The sequence below is a fragment of the Melanotaenia boesemani genome, chromosome 12 (genome assembly GCF_017639745.1).
Source record: "Melanotaenia boesemani isolate fMelBoe1 chromosome 12, fMelBoe1.pri, whole genome shotgun sequence".
NCBI classification, from domain to species: Eukaryota; Metazoa; Chordata; class Actinopteri; order Atheriniformes; family Melanotaeniidae; genus Melanotaenia; species Melanotaenia boesemani.
In genome coordinates, this window is record NC_055693.1 from 7,471,969 (window position 1) to 7,495,951 (window position 23,983).

At 37.9% G+C, this 23,983-nt stretch overlaps 1 protein-coding gene across 1 annotated transcript in view; it reads right to left on the reverse strand.

Moving 5' to 3' along the window:
* The window catches only part of tbx15 (T-box transcription factor 15), a 35,187-nt gene extending 12,763 nt beyond the window's left edge, over window positions 1-22,424 (reverse strand). The window contains exons 1-4 of the mRNA XM_042000913.1: window positions 21,946-22,424; window positions 16,030-16,237; window positions 14,035-14,136; window positions 5,138-5,309 (exon numbers count right to left, since the gene is read on the reverse strand). Coding sequence (XP_041856847.1) covers window positions 5,138-5,309; window positions 14,035-14,136; window positions 16,030-16,237; window positions 21,946-22,132 — 669 coding nt within the window. The 5' untranslated portion in view covers window positions 22,133-22,424. The remainder of the gene's footprint in view (window positions 1-5,137; window positions 5,310-14,034; window positions 14,137-16,029; window positions 16,238-21,945) is intronic.
* Between the last annotated feature and the right edge of the window lie 1,559 nt (window positions 22,425-23,983).

Genomic DNA, 23,983 nt, shown 5'->3' on the forward strand with positions numbered 1-23,983 from the left:
TCTTTCATTTTTATTATGTTGTCATAACACATCACACATAAGACCATTTGTTTGAGGCGCAGTCTGCACTTGGAAGAAGTCGGACAGGGTTTTGTAGCCTGTAGACAAGGAGGCTACTATTTCAAGTGAGGTGGTGATCAAAAGCTTAGGGTGTTTCTCCAATTTCAAATTGTGGTATTGATAAACAGCATGTTGACTACATGCAAACGTGAGCTACATCGGAAAACATATGTGGGACACGTACAACTGCCTGTTTAGAAAAAAAAAAAAAAAAAAAAAAATTTTTTCAGCATCATATTAATGGCCAATGAATTACTAGAAGTCTGCATTAGTGAGCTGCCTCACTTTTATTTTTGTTTTTGTTTTTTTGTTTTTTTTTTTGTTGATACAGCTGCAAGTGAGTATGTTAAAATGCATAAAATTGCATAAACAGAATCATATGAATCTTGGATTTCTGACAGTATATGCAGCCAGTACACACACTAGTTTTATTGACACGTAAGCTGTAGAAAAATAACAATAGATAAGCATTAGGTGGGCTAAGATTTATATTTAACACATAAAATCATAAACTGCCCAATACTAATTAATTTATTAAATAATTGATAATATAAAGCTACATTAATATGACACGAAGTAATGCATTAGTTATATTAATCCAGCTTGATAATATGATTAAGTTTATTGGGGTACAGCTGATTTTCATAGCTTAAAATAATGAGTGTTGAACCTTAAAGAATAAAAAAATGATATTTTTTCCATCTCTGGCCATGATAGTAATAAAGTACTTGTCATGACTGTAACCACAACAGAGCAAACAACAAAATCCTTATTAATCCTAATCCTAATCAAATGAATGTCATATTTTGTTCTGAAAATTCTTTCATTTTCTCTCTTTAAAGCAAATAAACTTGGATATATAGTGTAACCATTAGAATACAGCACATCTAACTGTGCAGTGGAAGCATTTCACACATTTATGTTTATAACAAAATTTGACAAAAATAAATCCGGATAAATATTCATTGTTGTGTTTTGATATTTATCAGAGATGAGACATGTGCAGTATGTGCAAGTTTTAATTAGTTGGGTCATTTGCCTTTTGCTCTGATGTGATACAAACACAGTCAGCCATTAAACCTCCAAATCTCACACGAAAGAGACACTGTTTTACAGTGTGCTTCCAGATGCATAGTTTTGTTATTTGTTGTCTTTTCCTCAGTCTGTTATTTTTGTGATTTCTGATAAGTCCAACTGTATTTCCTTTACGCCGTCTGTTTCTGATGAGGCACACAAGTCACACCACAAGTTAAAAGGACGAGTGAGAAGCGGTGAGGTTTCCCACACAGGAAGCTCCAAAATCAATTTCATTTGGCCTTTTAACACCCATCCGGGACACAAAGAGCCCTAACTGAGCAGTGGGAGAGGAAAAACAAACTTTGGACTTGCACCCATATGTTCTGACATAGATCACCACCAAGCGGCTGTGATCATCTGCAGAGCAGTGACACAGCGAGAGACCTGCGGCGGAGACATATGAAGCTGCCATTTTGCTGCAGCACTGAAAAACATCACTGTGATGGCGGCGTACTACACCATGTAGACATTACTACACCTACTGTGCTTCTCATCTATAAGTAAGATGATGATTTGTAGCCCAGCATTTCTGACAGCAGCGATGAAAGCGGCCTTCTTTCAACAACAGAGGCATTCAGGACAGACACTGTGCTACATGCAGATGCTTTGATACTGAAAGTATGTGGCAGACAAAAAACAGAACGTGCTCTTCTGTTTTCATCAACTTTGTTTTAGTTAATCTAAGCAAAAACAGGTCACACAAAACTTTTGCATTAGTTTCTAGTTCAACAACATCTATTAATCTGAAACATGTGCTCTAAGTAACTTACTTTTTTTAATTTAGTAAGGTGAGATTAGTTTTTTTTTCTCTAAAACATCCATTTATTTTATTTTATTTTATTTTATTTATCTATAGCTACATGTGATTATTACTTATTGTACTTTAAATATTATTCTTTACACTGTATGTTTATAGGCATTTGAAATAAAAGTTCTTCTCCTGGCATTGCTTTACCCTCTAAAAACTGATCACCACAGAGCAACTTTGCAGCATTTTCAGACATTAGTTGACATCCAAATAACATGATTGTGTTTTTGACTCCCGGGTTACACTCACTCAATAACACAACACTTTACTAATGGTATTTTGTTAATTTAGACAAAAACTTTACTTAGAAAAAACTTTACTTAGTATATGTTAGAAATCAAAACCCATGCTTAATGCTGAAAAGAAGGTTACGATTCAGGCTAAATGCTGAATGAACCATGCTTTTCTAGTTTAGTTGAGTCTAGTTTAGTTTAGATTACCTGAAGGGCTTTTACATGACTACAACATTCAGTCATTCACACTGAATGTTGTGTGAATGACACACCATCTATACACCATTCATACACCATCTATATAGTATGTTATTTAGCTTATGATTTGCTTTCTTCTCTGTAATATAAATACTCATGCACTCTTGAACCAATCAGAACTCTGTGCGGTGCCTGCTGCCTTGCCAAAAGACACTTTGGCATTCTTGACTAGGGAAACAAAGAATGGCTGACCTCCCAGTTGGAAGATGGCTGCTCTGCCTTCTGGGCCACGTGACATCTAAAAGTCATTTTTTTATAAGGCCATGGTCATCTTTATGGACACCATTATGCTGGTTGCCTTGGTAACACTTCCACACAACACATTTCATCTTCAGTAAGCATTAAAATTGTTTGGTTAGAGATTTAAGAAAAGAAAACTTAGTCACTTTAAAGGACACCATCTTGACACTTTACTTGCAGTTGCTCTCATGGCATCTACAGATCACATATTCATTTAGCTTACTTATAGCCAGGCCATTACTGCATGGCCAGACCCATGGGGTTGTTTCTTTGCTTGTTTGGTTTTTAGGAAAACTGTCTCATTTCTGGGAGGGCAGCTGCTACAGGCTCCAGCCATCCCATGCAACTCCCTGGCCTTTAGTGGGCAGAAAACCATGAAAACAAGCTGGAAAATACATTACTTTTTTGTTATGGTTGTATATACTGTTAAATGTTTTGGCTAATATCTATCAGCAAACACTTGCTTCAGTCTTCATATGTCAGTTGGTTTTTGCTCTGCTAACGCTAACAAGTCCTGACAAGAATATCTCTGCTTCAGAAATTCTACAACATCTCTGTGACATTTTTTCAGTGTATTCTGTGAGCTATAATTGAAGGAATTAATCCAGTATGATTTGTAATAGTGAATAGTCTTCAACTAATAGTTTCCATTTCCCATTAAATCTGTTTCTAGCGTATGAAAAGTATGAAGTGCAAATAAGGGACACACTTAAGCTTGCTGTCCTCTTGTTAATTATACATGAGGAAGGTAGTAAATCAGACAAATGATGGTCTAACGTGCTGCATTACAGTTAAATATTTCACTTATGAAACCCACATTAAATATTGAGAGCAGCCAAAAACTATAAGGGACTTACTTAAGCTCACCACTTCTTTTACTGAATAGTCTAATACAAGTAAGGCAGTAAATCAGACAGAATGTGGTCAGATTTCAGATTTAGTTCAGTTGTGTGGCTGCTGGAGAGAACTACAAATCAAACTCAGTCATTAGGTGCCCTTAACAAAACTGTTTCATTATAAAATCCTTCACAGTGCCATGAAGGAAATAAAAGTTAGTATTAAGGGGCGCTGGTTCAAATCCATGACTTGTGATATATTTCCTTCATAATACATAATGTTCAGTCAGAGTGGACGAGGTTCAAAAAGAAATTGTCAGAGTGTGGGAGAGCAGTATGCGGTACAGCAGACAGAAAATCGATTCGAAACTAATCGCTCTGAGTCATGAAAGCATGAAGTCCACGAAGAGCCATGTCAACTTTCCTTTCAAAAAAATGCATCACAAATATCTCCATCCAAGGACTGCAACACAGCTCCGCTCCAAGATCACTATTCATTACTCAAACTCGCCTAAACCAAAAATGAAGGGTGCTGGTTTATGTTGCTGAATGCATAGAAGGGGAGGAATTGTTTTGTGTTGTGTACATGTCATACTGGTTATGTGCAGTGTGCAGCTTTGTCCAGTATTTGTGCTCAAGATAGATTTCCTCCTCCATACAATAAATAACATTAATGTTTATTGAAAGATGCCATTTACAATGAGCATTTTTTTAATTTATTTATTAAGTACCAACATTTAACGTGGTACAAAAGAAAATTTTGAGCAACATAAAATGCAATAATTTACCAAAAGAATATAAATTTAAATTTAAGTTTATGTCAAATCCCTCTTTTTTATGTCACCTTTGCTTGTTGTAAATATCAGGATCAACTGTGCATGAAGAGACGACACAGGCAGAAGGAATATTAGTCTGTCCTGTGTTTTTTTTATCATCTTTTATTAATGGGTTAATTATTTGGTTTATGTGAGCTACTATATGATTTTTACATAATTTATTAGCAGAACAGAGAGGCAATGTACAGTAACTTGAAGATCATCTGTTAAAAATGACATTATTTCTCACCGTTGTTATCCAGGCATAAAAAAGTCAGCATCTAAATCCAAAAATGTGGGTTCTTCCCTTTTTAATGTGTTCTACAGGGTTTGCTTTAATAATTTATACGCTAAAATAAGTTTATCTATCCCGCAGAACTTTGAAATGCCTTAGTTATAGTGCAGAGTTTTCTTCCTTTATGTGGTGACATCATGAAACATGTTAGCGTCATGCCTTTGTGCTGTATAGTCTAACACACCTTCAAACTTGTAAACAAACATGCATTTTTTTCCTTATATTTAAAAGGCAAACTATGCTGCATTTCAGGTAGAAAGTAGCATCAGATGCTGCATTCATATGAAATTATTATGTTTTTTTTTTTATTTACCTCAGATAATGTCAACCTCTGCTATTACGCCCCCTCAATAAAAAGATAAGCCTCTTGTGGTGCCTATTATGGACACTTTAGATATCTAAATATGAATTTTACATACTTAATATTACTATAACTAAATATTCTGTGGTGCAGCATGAAAAAAAATAAATAAAAATTGACCAGCAGATGATTTTAAAAAAGGAGGTTTCCTTACGTGTCCCTGGTCATCTAGCTCGTTGTTTGTCAGTTTGAGTTTGTCAAAGCTGACCACCTGCCTCATCCAGGTGTCTCCTGAGGCCAGAGAGTCCGGGTGGATGTAGACCCGTGGAGGCACTGGAGAGTCTGCATTTCCTGCCACCATCCACTTGGAGCTGTGGTACACATACCTACAAGAAAAGATATGAAAACCACAATGAGGACGAGATCATCGGTTGCTTTGGATAATCTAGTGATGCTTCATAGAGATCTGGATCAAAACTGCTGAGCTCTACCTATTTAGTTTATTTTTTTCATTTTTCTCACATTGGACATAATTGTGCATGAGTGGCATATGACATAAAAGAAAATATAAGAAAAGCATGCTTGACATATTTTCAATTATTTAAATTTATAAACAAAACTTTTGTTGAAACATTTGGTGAAGTTATCCCAGCATCCAACAACTGCTCTATCTTCCTGTTGTGCATGTTACTTACACTTTCACTAATCATGTTTTTGTTCCTCAGAAACTTTGTGGAGGTCTAATATTCCCTCATCACTTCAATGTTTTCAAAACTCACTCGAGGTTCCTTCAGGGTTGATCCAGATTTTATAAAGCTCACTTGGACTTAAAAAGGCTATGTTGTGTCCAATCTTTTTTCACTCCACTGGAAAACAAACTCCAAACAATGAGCCACGTTGCCACAACACCGGCTCTTAAAGCTCATCTGCTGTTTCTTCATTGTGCTTGAACTTTCTAACAAGCGCAACATAAATTATTCCATATGCACTCAAATGCTGGGCTGCATAGTTTCAATTAAGCATAGCCATAATATTTGATGATGTTGTGTGTGAGTTTGGGTACAATGGGGCGTCCCACCCATTAAACAGCAGGAAGAGGGAAGAGAAAAAAGCAAAAAAGACAAAAAAAGGAATTCATTTTTAACATCCTTATTTAAAAAACAACTGACAAACCACCAGTCACATCTGCATGCACTGCTAAAAAACAGAAAAAACATAGTGAAAACAATTAATGAAAGGAAAGAGTGGGAAAAAATAGAAAACAATTAATGCAATAACTTGGAGCAAAGCAGACAAAGCCAGAGAGTCATAGACAAAGAAAGGGAAAGACATGAAGTGAGATTAAGTCAGTGGACAGAGAGGTGAAAGTAAAAGAGGAAGAAGAGAAGAAGAGTGTGAGAGGGAGTGAGTGGAGAAGAACAGCTGTTTGCTTTTAGTTCTGGCCCTGCACTCAGTTGAAAGTGTTTTATCTGCAGCGTCTCTGCCAAAGTCATCACTCACTCCTGAAACATGGACAAAACTCTCATTTGGTCCCTTTGTTATTGCCTTCGAAGGGCTGCACCACCCCATTTTACACACACTAGTTCAGAAACAAGAGAAAACAATATACCCTCAGACCCTCTCGGCCACAAAAAACACACACGTGGGGTATTTCTGGGAATGCTGGCAAACACACCCTCAGGCCGCCATATTGGAGATAAAGTCAACGCGATGCAATGCTGAAAGCCAGAGTTCCATTATTCATAAAAATTAAATAAATAAAATAAAAGGCCTTCATGTTCATCAGGTCAGCTACAAATCCATCACAATTCCTGGTGCTTTTGTTCCTGGATATCAGTCAGCATCAGATGTGCCTGAACATGAAGAAAATGAAAAATCAAAAAAAGACCTGAAGTGCAAGAAAGACTCCTACCTTGTGATATGTGTGTTTTTTTTATATGCAATAGTTGTGCAGTTTTTTTCCATTTGTGACTGATTTGAGTAATGCATAAAATATGTGTTACAATCTGCAAAAAATAAAAAAGGAAAGGCATTTAGCAGTGAAAAACAGTGAAAAATACCATTTTTAAGCATGTGTGTCAGTTTTATGTAATGCAAAATGTTAGCATGTTATAACTCTGAAAAGCACTTGCAGGTATCTAATGATGTCATAGCCCAGAAATGTAGTGATTTGATCATTTTTGAGAATTCACTGTAAAATTACTGTAAAATTTATGATGTGGGCTAAAGTAGCTGCTACAAATTTTCTGGAAAGCAGAAAAAAGATTTAAGATGTGTTCAATGGCTGCCTTTCTTGTTTGTCAAAATAATAATTGTGTTTCTAAGCAAAACATTCTGTCAGCATGCACAAGTGCACAGCTGGAGTAGTGTGCACCTAATCCTGCATAGACAAATGAGTGGACGTTAGTATTGTCTTGTTACAGCATAGTTCGAATCTCAGTAGAGGCCTTTCCCCTCACAGTTTGGATGTTCTAGGTACTTTGCTTCCTCCCACCACCCATAAACATGAATGTGAGGTTAATTGGTGATTCTAAATTGATCATGTAATGAATGAGCTGAGCTAAGCTGCCTTCACTTGATAGTATCTGGGAGAGGCTTCAGCCCCTCCAATGACAGAAAGGGTTGAAATAGGAATAGAAAAAAGAAAAAACATGCTCTCACTCATTATTTGCAAGATGGGTGTGACACATAAAATGGTTAAATGTTACACTATGTTGAGATTGTAATTGTTTCTATCTGTCATACAGAGAGCGTAAAAAGGTGTTTTTCTTCTCTTTTTGTTTCTGAAAACAGCTTCCTCGTGTGGCTAAAAACAAAGCATTGAGAGAGGCGAAAGTGAACTAAAACAGTAAGGTCTAACCCCTAACCCTCTTATCCAGACATAAATGTACTCTACAGCCACACAAAGCCAAGTGGAACAGCAGAAAATGCAAGTTTATTCCATAAAGTCATAAAGATAAATAAATTAAACAATAGGCCATTGATGAAGCCCAATAATATAAATTTATTTCAAGGGTCTTTAGATGACATCATTTTAAGTCTAGTTAAAGGTATTAGTTCAAGCAAAATATGTAAAACAGGAATTTAGTCCAATTAGAATATCTGTGCTTAATGTTGAGATATGAAGCTTGTTTTAACTGTAATGTCATAGACATAGACCTGACCTTTGACATTAAGACACGCTCACACATGCATATACACTCACAAAGGGTGCCAGGCGTTTCTGTAATTTCCTGTTTGGAGCTCTGTTTAGGGTTATGCTCAGCGTAGCAGGGAAAGTGTTAAGGAACGAGGAAACTTTAGCCCCAAACAGGACTGGAAATCTGATTAGTCCCCCGCTTTCATCTTCCATAAATCTGCCATCTGGCATCGGCACGATCAATAAAGACTGGACTTTATGTGACACTCTTACTGGACGGATGGGGGTGAGAGGAAGAGGAGGGGGTTCATTTTGCCTTCTAAGCCAACCCCAAACCACACAGCTGACAAAACTGAACTGCAACGCACCCTCAAATTCTCTGCTTATTTCACACACACACACACACATCGAAAGATTGGCAACACATTGATCATATGTGTGTGTGGGGGGGGGGGTACTATAACACATAAGTACACAGTGACACACTTGCCAATCTGAGGCGGTATATTGAGTTACTGTACTGACAGTAAATATTCCTGTTGGATCATCGTTCAGGGTTGACTTCCTTATGGAAACAGTTAAAAAAAATGGTTGAAACGAGGATAACAGTTGGTTTAGGTTTATCAATTCAGAGAACCTGGATTGTAGGAAAAGTCAGGTTAAGAATAAGACTCAAGGGCTCAATCCCAACCACTCCATGACCCAACTACATAGCCCCACCCCTCCATTTTACAGGTGTAAAGTGCCTCCTTTGTCTAAGTAATCAAGGAATAGTGGTCATGTATACAGCCAGGGCCCTGGTTGAAAGACTACATGACCACAAGTCCTTGATCCCCAAAAGCAAACGGACACCTTACCCCTGCAAAACAAAGGGTTGGGGTAAAGGAATGAATGACTCTGAGTGCTTTGTGTGTGAGTGTCTACATGCCTAAAGTTAAGACTTAATTTAAAGGGATTAAGGTTAAAATGACAGTGAGGTTAACATGCAGTTTAAGCCCAGTTACATGTAACAACATGGGCTGGCAAACAGGTGTAAGTTAGGGATGTATTGTTCGTGTTGGAATACTTCCTGCATTCAGCATATCTGTTTGAGGTGCTCTCTGAATAGGATTGGTAAGCTTTAATGTGAAAAAAAACTTGAGAGCATCCTCTTTAGAAAGTTGTTTTAAATTGTTTTAAATGACTTTATTTCCATGGCATACTGAGCTGCAAAGCACTGACAGGTTTCTGTTTATTAGCCAAACTTCAGGTAGTCAAGCAATGCGCATAGCCTTATATCTGTAAACTAAATGTCCAAGACACGTTTTTTTTTCCTTCAACAGAACTAAAAGGCATTTATAGGACAGCTGTGTGAAGCACAAATATACAATTTGTACTAATAATGTCAGCTATTCTATTAGCGGACACTTCCAGGAATCTTAACAGTGATCCATCAACATTACGAGCTTTTTGAGTTGAAGGGATTCCCTTTCATATTAGAACAGCTGATTAACAACAACAGGTGATCAACAATGAAAATTAACAAAGGGGCTTTTTTATGTTTTAATTACAGTCCATAAAATATGCAGGCCTGAATAAAGTGATAGATTTAGCTGTTTTTTGTAAAAAAGATTTAATTTTTTTTTCTTTTTCTTTTTCTTTTTCTTTTTCTTTTTTTTTTTTGAGGGGGGGGGTGTTTACATTTTTGTTGAGTGATTTTTCATTATGATGTTTGTTTTCTTTGTTTTTATGTTTTGCTTTTACTACTGCTCTACTTGTCATTTCCTGTTATAGTTGTGCTCATGCATCTATTTAATGCATTCTCTACAGGAGGAGGAGGATTCCTATAGGTGGAATTCCTATGGGACTCCATTAAGTCTGTTTGACTCCTTGAAGTTGGCTATTAAGCTGAAACACATCAATGTTTTACAAGTCATTATGACTATGCCATGATCTTATTTTAATGTTAAATTAAAGTTATGGCTGCGATTTGGACGGAAAGAGCATGGATTGGAGAAATGACTGTACTCAATTACGATCTTAATTTTATATCACTGAAGATGCATTTGTGACAAACGTGCGATCTGATATTCATTTAGGGACAGTTTCAGAATAAAATAGTTTCTTGTTTGTTTGTTTTATCTCCAGCAAGTTTTGCTTTCATATCACTGCACTGGCTTTCCTTAGTTAATTGTGAACAGCTCATTCTTATAGAAATCTGTGTAGTTAAACTATTTAAATGGTTTCTCATTGGGTCTAAGAGAAGGTTTCTTCTCTCCAAACTGAAAAGAAGTGACAATAATTTTATACCAACAAATTGAGCATAAAGTCAAGGAAAATGTTTGCTCAGGGAAGGTCACTTCTTAACTCTTCAGTAAGAAATGTACATGTGCATGCTAGTTTGTTTTCTCTCACTGTGTCCTCACAAAAACAGGTAAAAATCTGGTTAGAATGATGAGATTTGGATTTGCTCATTCTTGTGACTTTAGGATGCTTTAAATTAGGCTGAGAGTTTACATGTATAGCAAGATAGAGTAAACCCCTGTGGACATGTTAATGTGACATGTTATCCTTTCATTATGTTCTGAAATGAGTAAAGGTGTCTGTTGGTGTTAAAGCAGAATCACACACAGCCAGACAGCCCCCATCTTCAGGTGAGCAAACTGAGCGACAGTCCACATAAAAAAACTGTGACATATGGAGATTTCATGTGTGTGGTACCAATGAGACGCTCCTAAAGAGGGGCAAAGAGCCCAAGCAAAGAAAGTCGATTCCAATAAAGAGCGTATTTCCAGACCCCAGACTCCCAAGGACTGTTAGACACACCAGTGACAGCTCCCAGCTCAGTTTGCAAAGCCCTGTGGTAAATTCCCCAGCCAGGAAGAAAATCCTATTTAATTTAACAAGATCTTCTGGCCTCTAAAAATCCTCCATGATGTCTTGGTTTGCTGGTGGGAGAGCAGAGAGAGGTGGCAGGGCAGAACGTCTGCTAAACGCTCTGGTGGAAAACTTCACATTTTTAGACAATGATATGAAATGAAAGCTGCAGGAAGGTCAAAGCAAATATGTGGACAGCACAACTCACATCGTTTTAATTTGTCATGTGTTTTTATAGAGTCTTTCATTTCTTCCCTGGACAATCTGGTTTATATTAATATGTTTTTCAGAGGAAGGGGGGACATATCTGTGCTTCACAGCCTTTAAATAAACTTAAGCCCCACACATCAACTTCTAACACAAAACTTTCCCCCTGCAATCATGTTTTATGTCACTAACCTGAACTCTCTGCTTTAAGTTGCGCTCAACAGCTGTCAAGAGAGGTCATGCAGTCCTTTAAAACAGTCCTGATACACCACAAAAAAACACAAACACATCTCTACTGAATTTGATGTGTTTATTTAAAATCTCAATATCTGTCATTTTATTTACAGTTTCTCCTGCAGGTGTACGAAGCTTTATCCCCACGTCACGGCAAACTCCCATATCTGAGCACAATCGCTGCTGAAACTGAAATTTAATTAACCACGCAAAAACTGAAATGGCTCAAATTGGCACCTTATTAACCAGAATATATAGAATATTGATCTGCTCTAATAAGACGTGCCTTTAACCTTCACCTGGTGATGCTTACAATACCAATTTACAGTTTACAGGGAATACAAGCCCAGCTCTTTTTAGGGAAGGCTGCATTTTACTGCTGTAACTATTGGACTATATTTGAATTATTTTAACATCAATCCCTTCATTGTGGATTAAGCTGTGGATCGAGATGACCAATCACAATCCACATAGCTAAACATATGGTTCCACTGCAGAGAAAGACAGATTCAGGGCAATGATCAAAACATTTTAAAAATTTGTGTTGTTTTTCTGTTAAATATTTTTTTCTGTTCATTGTACAATTATTATAACAATGTAATTGTCTATTTATAGCCAGTCTACTACAATTGTTCTTCTCCTAATCAATGGAAACTGTGATTAGCAGTGACAGAAAAAGATCTGAAACCAGCATAAGTTTTAAAGTATTATGACATATAATTGTGGCTATCACAACATGAACAAACTGTCTCCGGAGCTGTTTTTAGTGTAGTCTCAGTAAATTTGCTTCTCAGTATTGTGGCAGAAAACAGTATTTGTAAATGAAAATAATTGTGGTATGAACACAGGAGTATAAACGGGTCGTGGTTTGATATCAGGCGTGATTCCTCAAATTATTGGTTCCAATGTTCAAAAATCACCTTGAAGAAGCAGAAACTTTTACTATGAGATCATTTTATATTTAGATTGTTTAGGGATGCAGCGAGACATCGGCATTGTATTCCTACACATCCAGACAGAATCTTTGTTATGCTATATTTTGTTTTGTTGGAATGTGTTCTGTTTGGATCACAAGAAAACCTTTGCGAATAAAAGTTTTTACTAACAGATTGAAAAAAAAAAGACTTTATTGATGTGATGAAACCTTTTCTCAACCGACCACAATTTCTTGATTTGTCATCTGTGCTTTAGTGCTGAAAAATTGCTATTAAAAATGTGTCACATGGGGAAAATAACCCTTCAGAAATAGCCTTTTGTCTCCTTCAGTATTTTTTTTTAAAGAAGGCAGTTCTTTTTAAAATAAATCCATTATGAAAAAATGTTTGCATAAATTTCTGGAATTTTTTTTTTGGAGAAGAGATCTGATTATGCAATTCAAACTGTTAGGAGAAGGTGGAGTGGATTACTACATAAAACATGTGTTTCTTGATACACACACAGCAGCTTAAAAAAGCACGGTTAATTAATTTAGATGCAATGATGCATGTTGGGGGTATTTGTTACATTATCATCACAGCAGTAGCTTCTAGCAGTAAAAAAAGTAAAAAAAAAAACAGACACAGTCACCAAATCTGCAGGTGAACATCTTGCATTTTTCTCCATATTTTTATTTCTAATGAGCCATAAAAACAACGCTATAAAACATCTGCAAACTAACAACAGCAGGCACACACAGCTTCACATTTTCCTACCATTCCAACCTTATTCTTCCCCAATTCCACCATGGATGTTGAGAGTTATCCTATTTGCAGACAGGATCTGGCTCTGCTGCTCATTCACTAGGATGATGAATACATTTCAATCTCCCCTCTCTGGCTCTGACTTCAGGGACCAGCACTGTGAGCCAAGATATCGGTCTTATGGCTTATCCAGAGAGATCCGTCATATACAATCCATCCACCAGCACACGCATACTTTAATCACTCTCCCTTCACTGATGTAAATGATGAGAGGAACTACTTTCCCTGTATAGACGTTGCAGTACGAGAACTGTGAAGTGGGGAAAAACAGCAATCTGAATGTTTAATCCAAATCCTGTGACTCCAGCATGATAAATGTTCTGTAGATGGGACAAATCCAAGTAGGGCAGATGTTTATGCAAAGTCCAATAATTTGAAAATCATTCAGGAAAATAAAGTGATGAGTCCAGGTATAGTAACGGCAAGGGTGCATGCCTGGGTGCATTTGCCCACAGACATAGCTTTGTAAACTGTGCTTACTAAAACCTCTACTGAAAGCCGATGCAACAATTTTCAGACTGAAGTTGAGTTCTTTTGAGCTCAAGCAGCATTTGACAGAGTTTCATGCATGAAAAACACATTTATTGAGTTTTCTTTATATTTTATTCTTTTTTTTTTTTTTTTTTTTTTTTGATCCAGAGTTTTATTGTTGAGGCTCAAAAGAGAATGAAACATCATGAAGGCCATCGGGGGAGATCCAGCTTCGAAATGAAAGCCAAGAAAATTAATTCACTTTTGATTTAACAACCGTTTGGTTGAGAAACTCTGGGACACATTTATATATTTGGAGCTAGATAAAATGGCATGGGATGTAAATAAATAATAACTTAATGCCAGACTAAACACTGAGAAGAACTGCTGACACTCTGTAGCAGTCTGGCATTTTTGACAGTGAAATTTAAACCCATATCAGTGCTTCATATATCAGGAAGGTACCTGTATCTCTTGTTGTCCACTGGCACTATGTCCATGGCAATGTAATACTGCTGATGGGGGTCCAGGCCTGCAATTTTTACTCGCATAGCAGGAAACATCCTCCTACAGGGAGAACAAGCACATTTAATGAAGTGTTGCTCAGTTGTATCTGGACATGTTTAGATATACTTAAAAATAACATGAGAACCAAAAATTATTAGAGGAGAAATATAAGGCAAAAAATTCAACTTCACAATGAGACAATGCTCACAAGCTAACTAAATCAAGCTATGGAGATATTTACAGAATTAATTAAAAATGTAGAGGACAGTCTGACATCAAATTAGTTTATGTTATTGTGCTCAGACAGTTAAATATTTCATTTTACTCAGTTAAGTCATTTCAGCTTCCTTATTTCAAACAAAAGTAAAAAAAAAATGTATTTCTGATACAAAGATTCAGAGAAATTATAATTAAAAGGAAAACACAATTCTATATATATATATACAAAAAACACAAATTGTTGTTTTCCTCGATTTGCCTTAAGCTGAGGCTTAAACTGATGTAAACCTCATGAAAATTACTCTCCAAAAAGGGAAAACCCGTCTCCTATATCCAGTACCAGTGTGTATATGAAGACCGAGACATTTCAGTTTAATTCCACGTTTTGCACATCAAACGCAGCATTTACCCTTTTTCATTTAAAGGTCGTAAATCCGAGGCTGCCTAATGAGAAAAGAGGGCTGTTTTCTTGCTTCCCTTCTCTTCTGGATTTATAGGCTTATTATGAGCAGGGCCGTGAAATACACACGGCGACGGTCGTGTCCGCCTTCACTCCGCTTCAACGCAAACTGATTGTTGCTTATTTATGAGCTGATTACCAATTGAAGCCCAATTCATAAAAGCAGGCGAAGGCAGTCTGTAACGAGTACAGGGGAGCGACATTAGACCGTATTTCAACCTGAAGTCAGCCTAAATAGAGAGGAAGAAATTGCTTTTGGTCGTATTTGACGCAGGGGAAGCAAATAAAGTCAGTTTTTTTAAAGTTCTGCAACAGCAGACAATAATAAACTGAATGCAAATATATAGGGAGCTATAAAACGATTACATATTTACTGCAAACCGAAAAAAAATGTTGTTAAATTAGTCTGAGAGCTTATTTAATCTGAGATCCGTATTGGGTGGAAGCTGGGTCGAGAAGGGGTCATTTTAGCTGCTACATAACTGAGAACTCGCATAAAACCAGGCTTTTGCTCGTGTGTAACAGAGCCAATCATGCAGCGGAAAGCAAAGCAATTAAATGTCTAAACTGTGCTTGTTATCCTCATCATCAACAAAGACATATGAGGTTAGCCTTGCACCTATTCTACACTTTATCCGTTTTTCTGCTTAACAATTCAGTATTTTATCCGCTATTTTTAAGCTAATACTATATCATAATCTAGGCCTATGAAATGGTAAAGTTGGTAGTGATCAGTCCTGCAGACTGACGGACACGCAGAGAGGGGAAGAGGCGGTGGAAACTGCGGACGCACCGCTCGGAGCGGGCTGCGGGGAAAGGTCCTTCCTCCAGGATCCACAGGTCAACCTCCTGCTCTGGGTTTTGAATGTGCCCGAGAGAGCGAGAAAAGCCACAGTATGTTACAGAGGAATTAATTAGAACCAGCTCTCCCTGTACTCCTGCATAACCTGCAACGTCATGAAGGCCTGAACGGAGCGGAGCAGTCCGCATGTGCAACACATTAACACCCTCCAAACAGAGCTAAGATGTGTGTGTGTGTGTGTGTGTGTGTGCATATGTGTGTATGTGTGCGTTCTTTGCGTCCTTCAGAAAAGCAGTTTTTTTTTAAAAAATGATGCATTTATGTGTTTTGTTACTGAACATTTGCTAAGTTTATGCGTAAACTTGTTTAGGTGGAGTTGATCACAAGAACAAAATTAAGACTTTTCAAGTGTGCAAATCATCTTTTACGCAAAGTCTAAACTTCTGGTCAAACGTGTGTGTGTCCAGCCTACCTGCCAGCCTTAGTGATGATCATCTCTGTACCGATATCGTGGAAGCGCTTCCACAGGTCTGCGCACTGCAGCTCTACCTGGATCTCCTCCATGGAGGCCTGGGGAGAGGCGTCGCAGGGGCCCGGGGCCAAATCGGCAGGTGAGCCAAAGGAGCAGGACGTCCTCTCGGCCAGACCCTCTCCGTCCGAGCCGGGACTCGCCTCTGAGTCTGGAGGAGAAATGAGAAAGATGATGATGAGGCAGCCCTGAAACAGTGGAATTAATGCGCTTTACGGCTTTATGCAGGAAACTTGGCGAGTGAGTTGAGTCCTCCCCCCCAACCCCAGCTTCACATCACCTGCCGTTTGCAGTTTAGAGACGAGCCGAGCTTGGCTCAGCTGGCTCAGCTCGTCATGGAGCTCTGGGTTGATGTCAAAACCAGAATAAATGCTGCGTTAAGCCTTTGAAATGCGATGAATGAAATTATTCAATATTAAATTGGGCCACACAATGAAGAATTCCGATGGGAAACGTTCAGCTAATGAAATTTCCCTTCAAGTGATCCGCCTGGGCCCAGTTAAACAGACTGACCATTCAAAGTCATCAAAAGGGGCAAAGTCAGTAGATAAAACCTTATTCTATCCAGGGGCAAATCCAGACCTACCAGGGAGGTTTCCATCCATCAAACAGTATGACCTCAGCTTCCTTTAAATGTGCTTCTTTTCACATTACTTGAAATCATTTCTAGAGGTTGAGCAGGAGTCTGGTGGACAACAGACATCTCAACAAAAACCTTGCATGACTTTTGTAAGGAAGGCAGTTTGCAATATTTAAATGCACCCTAAATCTTCACCTTCTCAAAACCCCTCAATTTAAGCATTTCTGTAAAAGAACATTACACAAATTGCACTCTAATCTAAATCCAAGCAGCTCTTTCAAACATTAACATTCACTTCCACTACAAGAGGAATGCAGAAATTCCCAACCCAGAACTATTCAGCCTGACTCTGTAATGCTTCTTAACACACATGTGGTGTTATTTGAAAATAAAATTAAATCCTTTGGGGGGGTGAAATATCAAAATGCATCACCATTTTTCCAGCTGGGATGTCAAATCTTTAATGCTTAAACAAAAAGAAAAACTTGCAAAATCAACACACAGCCTTTGTTTTACTTTTCTCAGAAATACTACACAAATGATACGCTCCCTCCAAAGCCAAAAGCTTTTTTTAAAGGCATCTAATAGTGTATTATTTATCGAGGGCCCTGACACGAGGAGGGTGGTTGGCTTGGCAGATTGAGGGTCCACAAATACGGCTATGCAAATGCAGATTTGCTGAGAGACTGGACAGCATCCCAGGCGAAACCGCTGCAGCGAAGGCTGAGCCAGCCCTGCTGGAAAGGAGAGAACCAAGGAAGGAGATGAGTAAGAAGAGGAGGGGAGAAGTGATGATGAGAGGGTGTAAAGACCACAGAGAACCAGAAAGAGTGTTTCCATCATCTTCCTTGGAGATCCATCCAGTGTCCCTGAAGCCAATGGGGATTGTCACACATGATTAGTCTCCTCTGTTTTCCTTCCCTTTTAACTGTCTGGTGCTCAACTGCCTCGCACTTTATAAACACACACAGATTAAGAAGGGGCTGTTTTTATATAATCAGTTTTTATGTTTATTTGAACCAAAGATGTCTATATGTTTCTAAACTATTCAATCTGATTATTATAGTCTTAAGATGTAACAAAAAAACTGAAGTTAACTTGTTTTCAAGGTTTTAATCAAAGTCATGAGACATGTTTTACTAAAACATCCACACTGATGTGGGTTACCTGAAATGATAACCCACATCTGTGTATTATTCTGAACAGACGTGTTTTTATTTGTTGTTGTTGTTAATTTGTTTTGTTTGTTTGTTTGTGGAATTACCTAAAATATTAAATCTGAAGATTTTGGGATCAAAAGTGAAACCTGTTCGGATATTTGCAGCAAATATATCCTTAAAACTTATAGGAACATAGTCATAAAGGCAGGAAATAGCAGCTAGTGGTGAGCAAAGAGAGGCGTTTGGAGGAATTAGAAGCATTAAAATCAACAAATGTTGCTGGATTAAATGAAACATTTAGGGAGGAATGAGATGTGAAACAGGGAAATGCAGTCAAGCAAGGGGACAGTCGACTCTGCTACCCTGTCATCAGGCTGAAGGACCTGTCTTCTGACACTCAGCAGCCACACACACAAACACACTCTCAGAGGTCTAAATCAAGACTCAGATCAGCAGAGACACAAACAGCTCCAGAAATCACATGCATCTGTTTTGCCATGTTTCAAGTTAAACATCTGATCTGCAGTCAACTCGTAATTCAAAACTTTTATCACAGCATCCAGTTTATGTCTCTGTTTCTAAGTCAAAGCATCAGTTTCAAGCTGAACAGACATTTATTGATGAAGAAAAATTTGCCCACTCAGCAGAATACTTCTCTGACATTAACTGTGGTTAGCTTCAAACACACACACATAGTAACACATTCATATTTGGCCCTGAATGAATGTGAATTTAATCAGGTCAGTGCAGCATATCCAACTGTTCCCACTTTTCTCCTTTTGTCCCCCACAGCAGTGACAGGCAGCTGGAGAGAAGCTGAAAGTAGTTTAGAAATGTGTGGAAATTAAACACAAAGAGAGCCAGCTTTGAAAACAAAATAATAAAAAAAATAAATAAAAAATACAAAATAAAAGCTTGATTTGATCATTTATTATGGTGCTGCATTTCTGATAGAAAACATTATTATTATTATTATTATTATTATTATTATTATTATTACATAATTAGTTTTAAACTACAGAGCAGTTACTTAAAATATATAAAGATTATCAATTTTTTTAAATCATAATTTGAATTAGATGGGTGATTAAATGCTGCTAAATATCAATTTAATGGGCCTTGCTTTTTCATAAGTTTGGCATATTTTTCAAACCTATATTTTTTAGAATATGAAACAATAAAATAAAATATTTAATACAGAGCTCCGTGTTGGAGCTTCCTTAAAATTTTGAAAAGCCAGGTGATGCTGAGAATTATACACTTCAACACAAATGGTTTCCAAATAAGACAAGCTGGAATTTAGGACACATGGTATTTCTGTTTTGATGATGAGGAGCAGTAAAGAGAAATTCACTTTCTTGGTTTAAATATCTGAAAGTATAAGAACGTCACGTAGGCGACATCAAAGTGTCAGCGGAAATTCAGCATGGCTTTTAAACTATATAACAAATCAGCTGTTACAAATGAAGTTATCAGATTACTAAACATGTTCAGTCTTTTTTTATATATATTTTTTTTAATGTTAATACATTTTGTGAAGCTGGTTTCTGAAGAGGACGGTAGATTGCCAGCTCCACAAAGAGAGCACCTGTTCCTCGCTGAAGGAGACTAAAGCACGAAGATGGAGACAGTAACACCGCCAGTCCCGAGCAAAGCTCCTTTACCAGCCTGCATGCCGAGACTGAGAAATTACTGCTGACAAAGAGATTGATTGTAAAGATTGGTTTATTTCAAAAGTGTTTTTGGTAAATGTCATCTTATGGATATTAACAGAAGCTGGGTGAAAAGGTCAAGTGTTTGTAGGAAGTTGCTTCTGTGCGTTAAAGAGAAGCTCAAAATGATCTAAGTGTAGTTTAATGTGTTAATTTTGCTTTAACAGAAATATATGAGGGATATGTGGAGGTAAGAGTTTTGTGAGGTCTAACAAAACTACATTTTCTCTGCTAACTGGACTGTTGAGCTCTTCCAGGCAGGCTGTAAAATGCGTGCCTGCTGTAGAGTATGTGCATTTCTCAGTCCTGTCCTTGTCTTTGAGGCTAATAAACGTGTTATACGACCAGCCGGCTTCTAGCTTCGCCTGGAGCTGAGTAAAAAATAAAATCACTCCGTTAAGGATTCCTCTAAACCACATAATTTGACCACAGAGACTCGCTGTTCTCGGTCACAGCGCCCGACGCGACACAGTGGAGGCTTTAGGACCCGGGCAGGACCCCGCTGAACCTGCCAGGAACTCGCCTGCTAATGAGTGAGGAGCGGGGGTCAAACCGGGAACTGGATTATTTATTCAGCCTGCAAATGCTGAAAACTACACGAGATAAAACTTGATTGTAAATAACTTTATTTAACTCACTGAGGCCAAACTTAACTATTTTGATGAATTGTTCAATTAAGTCTATGCTTTCTTTTTTTTTTCTTAATTAGCTTATCCCCTCTTTCCTCCCCTTCTTTGTTAGAAAATACACCAACCGACTGCTTCTCATATTTTTTAGTTTTACCTCCCCTCATTTAACCACAGCGCAGACAGCTCTACACATTAACAACAACCTCCCCATGAGAGGTCCTGGGACAGCCTCCCTCATTAAAGTTTCAATTCTATTTACTTTTTGTGGATAAAGTTTGAAATAGGTGCTGAATAAAAATGGTCAGATTGCAACTTCTGCCTCCTTCCTGGTTTATACACATATTTAATGACCCGTACAAAGCATGATTTAAAGCAATCATTTCAAGGAAAATCATAAAATCCATTTTACTTCCAAGAAGTCTAGAGTTAACCAATGCTAGCAGTTTGTACGTTAAAGATCAATAAACAATGTTTTGTGTGTATTATTTAAACCATAAATGTAAAACTGAAGCTCGGACACGTTCCCGTCTGAAATCAAAGCAAAGCGCTCGCGGCTGGAAGTAACTTGAGGCCTGAAGGTGAAGTTACTCTTCAGCGGCGCAGCAGGTTTATCTCGGAGTCTTTAATCTGTTCATTTCCAAACACTGAACTCGCCGGAACTTAACGTAAGAAAGCAAGAAGCAGGTATAATTCATCGCACGTTTAACTCACGGTTTAGTTAACTTTGAAAAACAAATGTGTCTGAAATAAAAAAAAAAATGACTTTAGGATTAAACTTAGATAAGACTTTAAAATTACATAATTGCGTAAATTGATATTCCACGTACAAAATGTAAAAGAAAAAGTTTCTCTTTGTATGTTTCTCAAAGGGAGTTTTAATATAGTTTTTATTGTTCTCACGGTTATTTATTTAGTTGGTCATCTTGAAAAGTATATATTCACTGTTCTTTTGTTGTTAAAGAGTATAGCCTACTTCATAATTTACTCGTTGAACAATATACTTTTGAGAATACATGACTCGTGTTTCATCTTTAACTCACATTCTCTCCGAATGGCCTCAAAACCTTGATGTTTTGCGTGTGACGCATTTGAAGCAATTTTTTTTATTTATTTGTTTATTGTTCAAATTGCGGTGTACAACTTGGAAATATATGTATCTAAACACTAATTCTAAATATCTGAAACCTGTTTATCGTTGAGAGTGAAAAACATTGGATTAAGGGGGTTATTTGTTTCCGTTGCACATCTGTGCTGTGCGTCGAGGCCTCGTTGTTCTGCAGGTCGGAGGCCAAATTTATGCTGAAAGCAGAGTTCAAACTTTATGCTTTGACGCGTTAAAGTCTTTAGATAGCTTATATGTATTGGTGTTATATATATATATGATCCTCCGGTCCGGAGTCAAAACTCGGTTTAAAAGTGTAAATTAGATTCTGTAAAAAGGACTTTTTAAATTATTTGCTTACAGTGAGTGAAAAAAAAAACTACAGGCCTGTGCTCGTCATGGTTAAAACAATTTGTACTACAGTAAAACGTTGTCTTTGTTGGTGGTAGCAGAATGAAAACGCTGAACAGAATCTCTTACTTAGGTATATAAAAAAAGAAAAGAATCTGACTCCAGATTCTCATGCAGACAGAGGAACCGTACGCGCCCTGTGTTGGGTTGGGTCATCGAACGTAGAGCCATGTTTTGACTCGGGACTTGTGTGCTTTCATTGCGCTGCATTGATTTAACAGAAATCCGAACATTTGAACGGTGTTGTGCATGTCTGCGCACTGACCCGGGTCCATATCCAGACAGTGCGCCGGATCCTCTCCGTCCGTGGCGAGGCTCTCCATGGACAACTCCAGCTCCTTCTCCTCCCAGCCCCGGAGCTTCCTCTTCTTGTTAGAGCCGATCAAGGCTTCCACGGAAAAAGCGTGGGCTCTAGAGCTCAGAGCTGCGGCAGATCGCCTCCTCTCACTCATTTCTCTCAAATCCACCCGAAGGGGGGACGCGGCGAAAAACCCACTCCGTCCGTCCAACGTAGTGAAGCAAAACAATAGGAAAAAAATGCACACGTCAGTGTTTACAGCAGGGCGCAAACTCACCAAGTGTCCAAAGTAATCCCAACTTTGACTAGAAACGATGTGTGAAACTTTTCAAGGCAGGCTGTGCCATCCTAGCTGGCGCGCGGGATCAAGTCCTGGACTGATAATTTTGATGCAGTCTGCCGCTTTACGCGCCTCTCCGTGCTTCTTCTTCTCCCCTTCTTTCTTTTTCTGTTTCTGTCCCCCCAACTTCTCTCTGATTGATACTCACTTCTGGAGGAGTTTTTTTCAGTGGCAGGGGGGCGGTCCCCCTGTGCCTTGTCAAAACCGCGTGTCCAATCAGAACCTAGAAGACAGAGCTACAAAAAGTGCTTTATCCAATGGCAGAAGAAGGGACACTGAAGTTCTGGAAGAGAAACCACCTAACGGGCGGCAGCAGCTTAATCATCTCCATAATGAATCCCACTGAAACAAACATGTTAGAATTTTTCTGTTTAATCCGCGTTAAATTGGTTTATTTGAAAATAGTCTAAACAAATAATAAAACCTTGTTAGTTTAATTTCACAGGTTTATATCAATCTCACCTAACACTCGGACCTTGCAGTATTTCTGCAGTTTTAAGGGCTGATCGTGAAGTATATGGTAGTCAGACGAGGCCTATGCAAACATCCAGAAGCCATTCCTAATATCTGTCATGTCCCCAAGTGTCTATACCGTTTGTTCAGTAATTACCAGAGACTGTGAAAGTCACATTATATCTTTATCGTGTCATCCATCAGCTGAGTGGACAGGGCAGGTGGGCTAAACTCAGAGATTAACACGGTGAATTTTTCAGCTCTGCTTGGCCTGTTGAACATTTAATTCAGCCGGTCCACAAGTCCGCAAAAGAAAAGAAAGAAAACCAGCAAGACCTTTGTAATACTGTCACCATTGAACTAGAATAATTGGGAAAGATTTCATTCATATTTTAGTAAGGATTTTAAGATCAGAAAGAAAGAAAACTTCTAATAACTTCTAAGATTTCATTTTATCGTCGTGTTAGTTAATAAACAATGTAATGTGCTGGTTATAAATCTGCCTAATTATATTTCTACTAGAATCAAACCAAATAACGGCTCTAAATAAATCTCCAATAATTTAGGCTACATCTTTGTTTTGATTATTTATTGGCCTAAATTAGTGACTAATATGTTGAAAAAGAAAACCCATCTTTCTTTCGTTCTTTCTTTCTTTTTTTCTTTCTTTCTTTCTTTCTTTCTTTCTTTCTTTCTTTCTTTCTTTCTTTCTTTCTTTCTTTCTTTCTTGCCTAAACAAAGACAGAATAGAATAGAATAGAACTTTGTCACTGCAACAAGTGCAACGAAATTACAAAGACAGAGCATATGCAGCAAACCACTTCTTGAAGGAGCCTGGATATAAAAACAAGATCCTGACAAGTGGCTTACAGCTAAATGAACTAAACTCTCTGTTGTCCGCTCAAAATAATAATAATAAATAAAAGGTATAAAGTTTTTTCGACCATGACTTGTCGCTTTTTATTCAACCGAGGCGGGAGATTGCGGAAAGTTATGTGTTATCGGTCGGTTTGGGGGCCTCCAGCTCAACGCATAAAAACGGACCTGGGATGAAAGACTGATCACTTTCTAAAACGAGTCGGGGGGGTTCGGGCATGAATTAGGGCCAGCCGAGGATCGCTGCTGGTTTGGTCCGTCAGGCGTCTGTCTGCACGAAGCTGATAGATAGATAGATAGATAGATAGATAGATAGATAGATAGATAGATAGATAG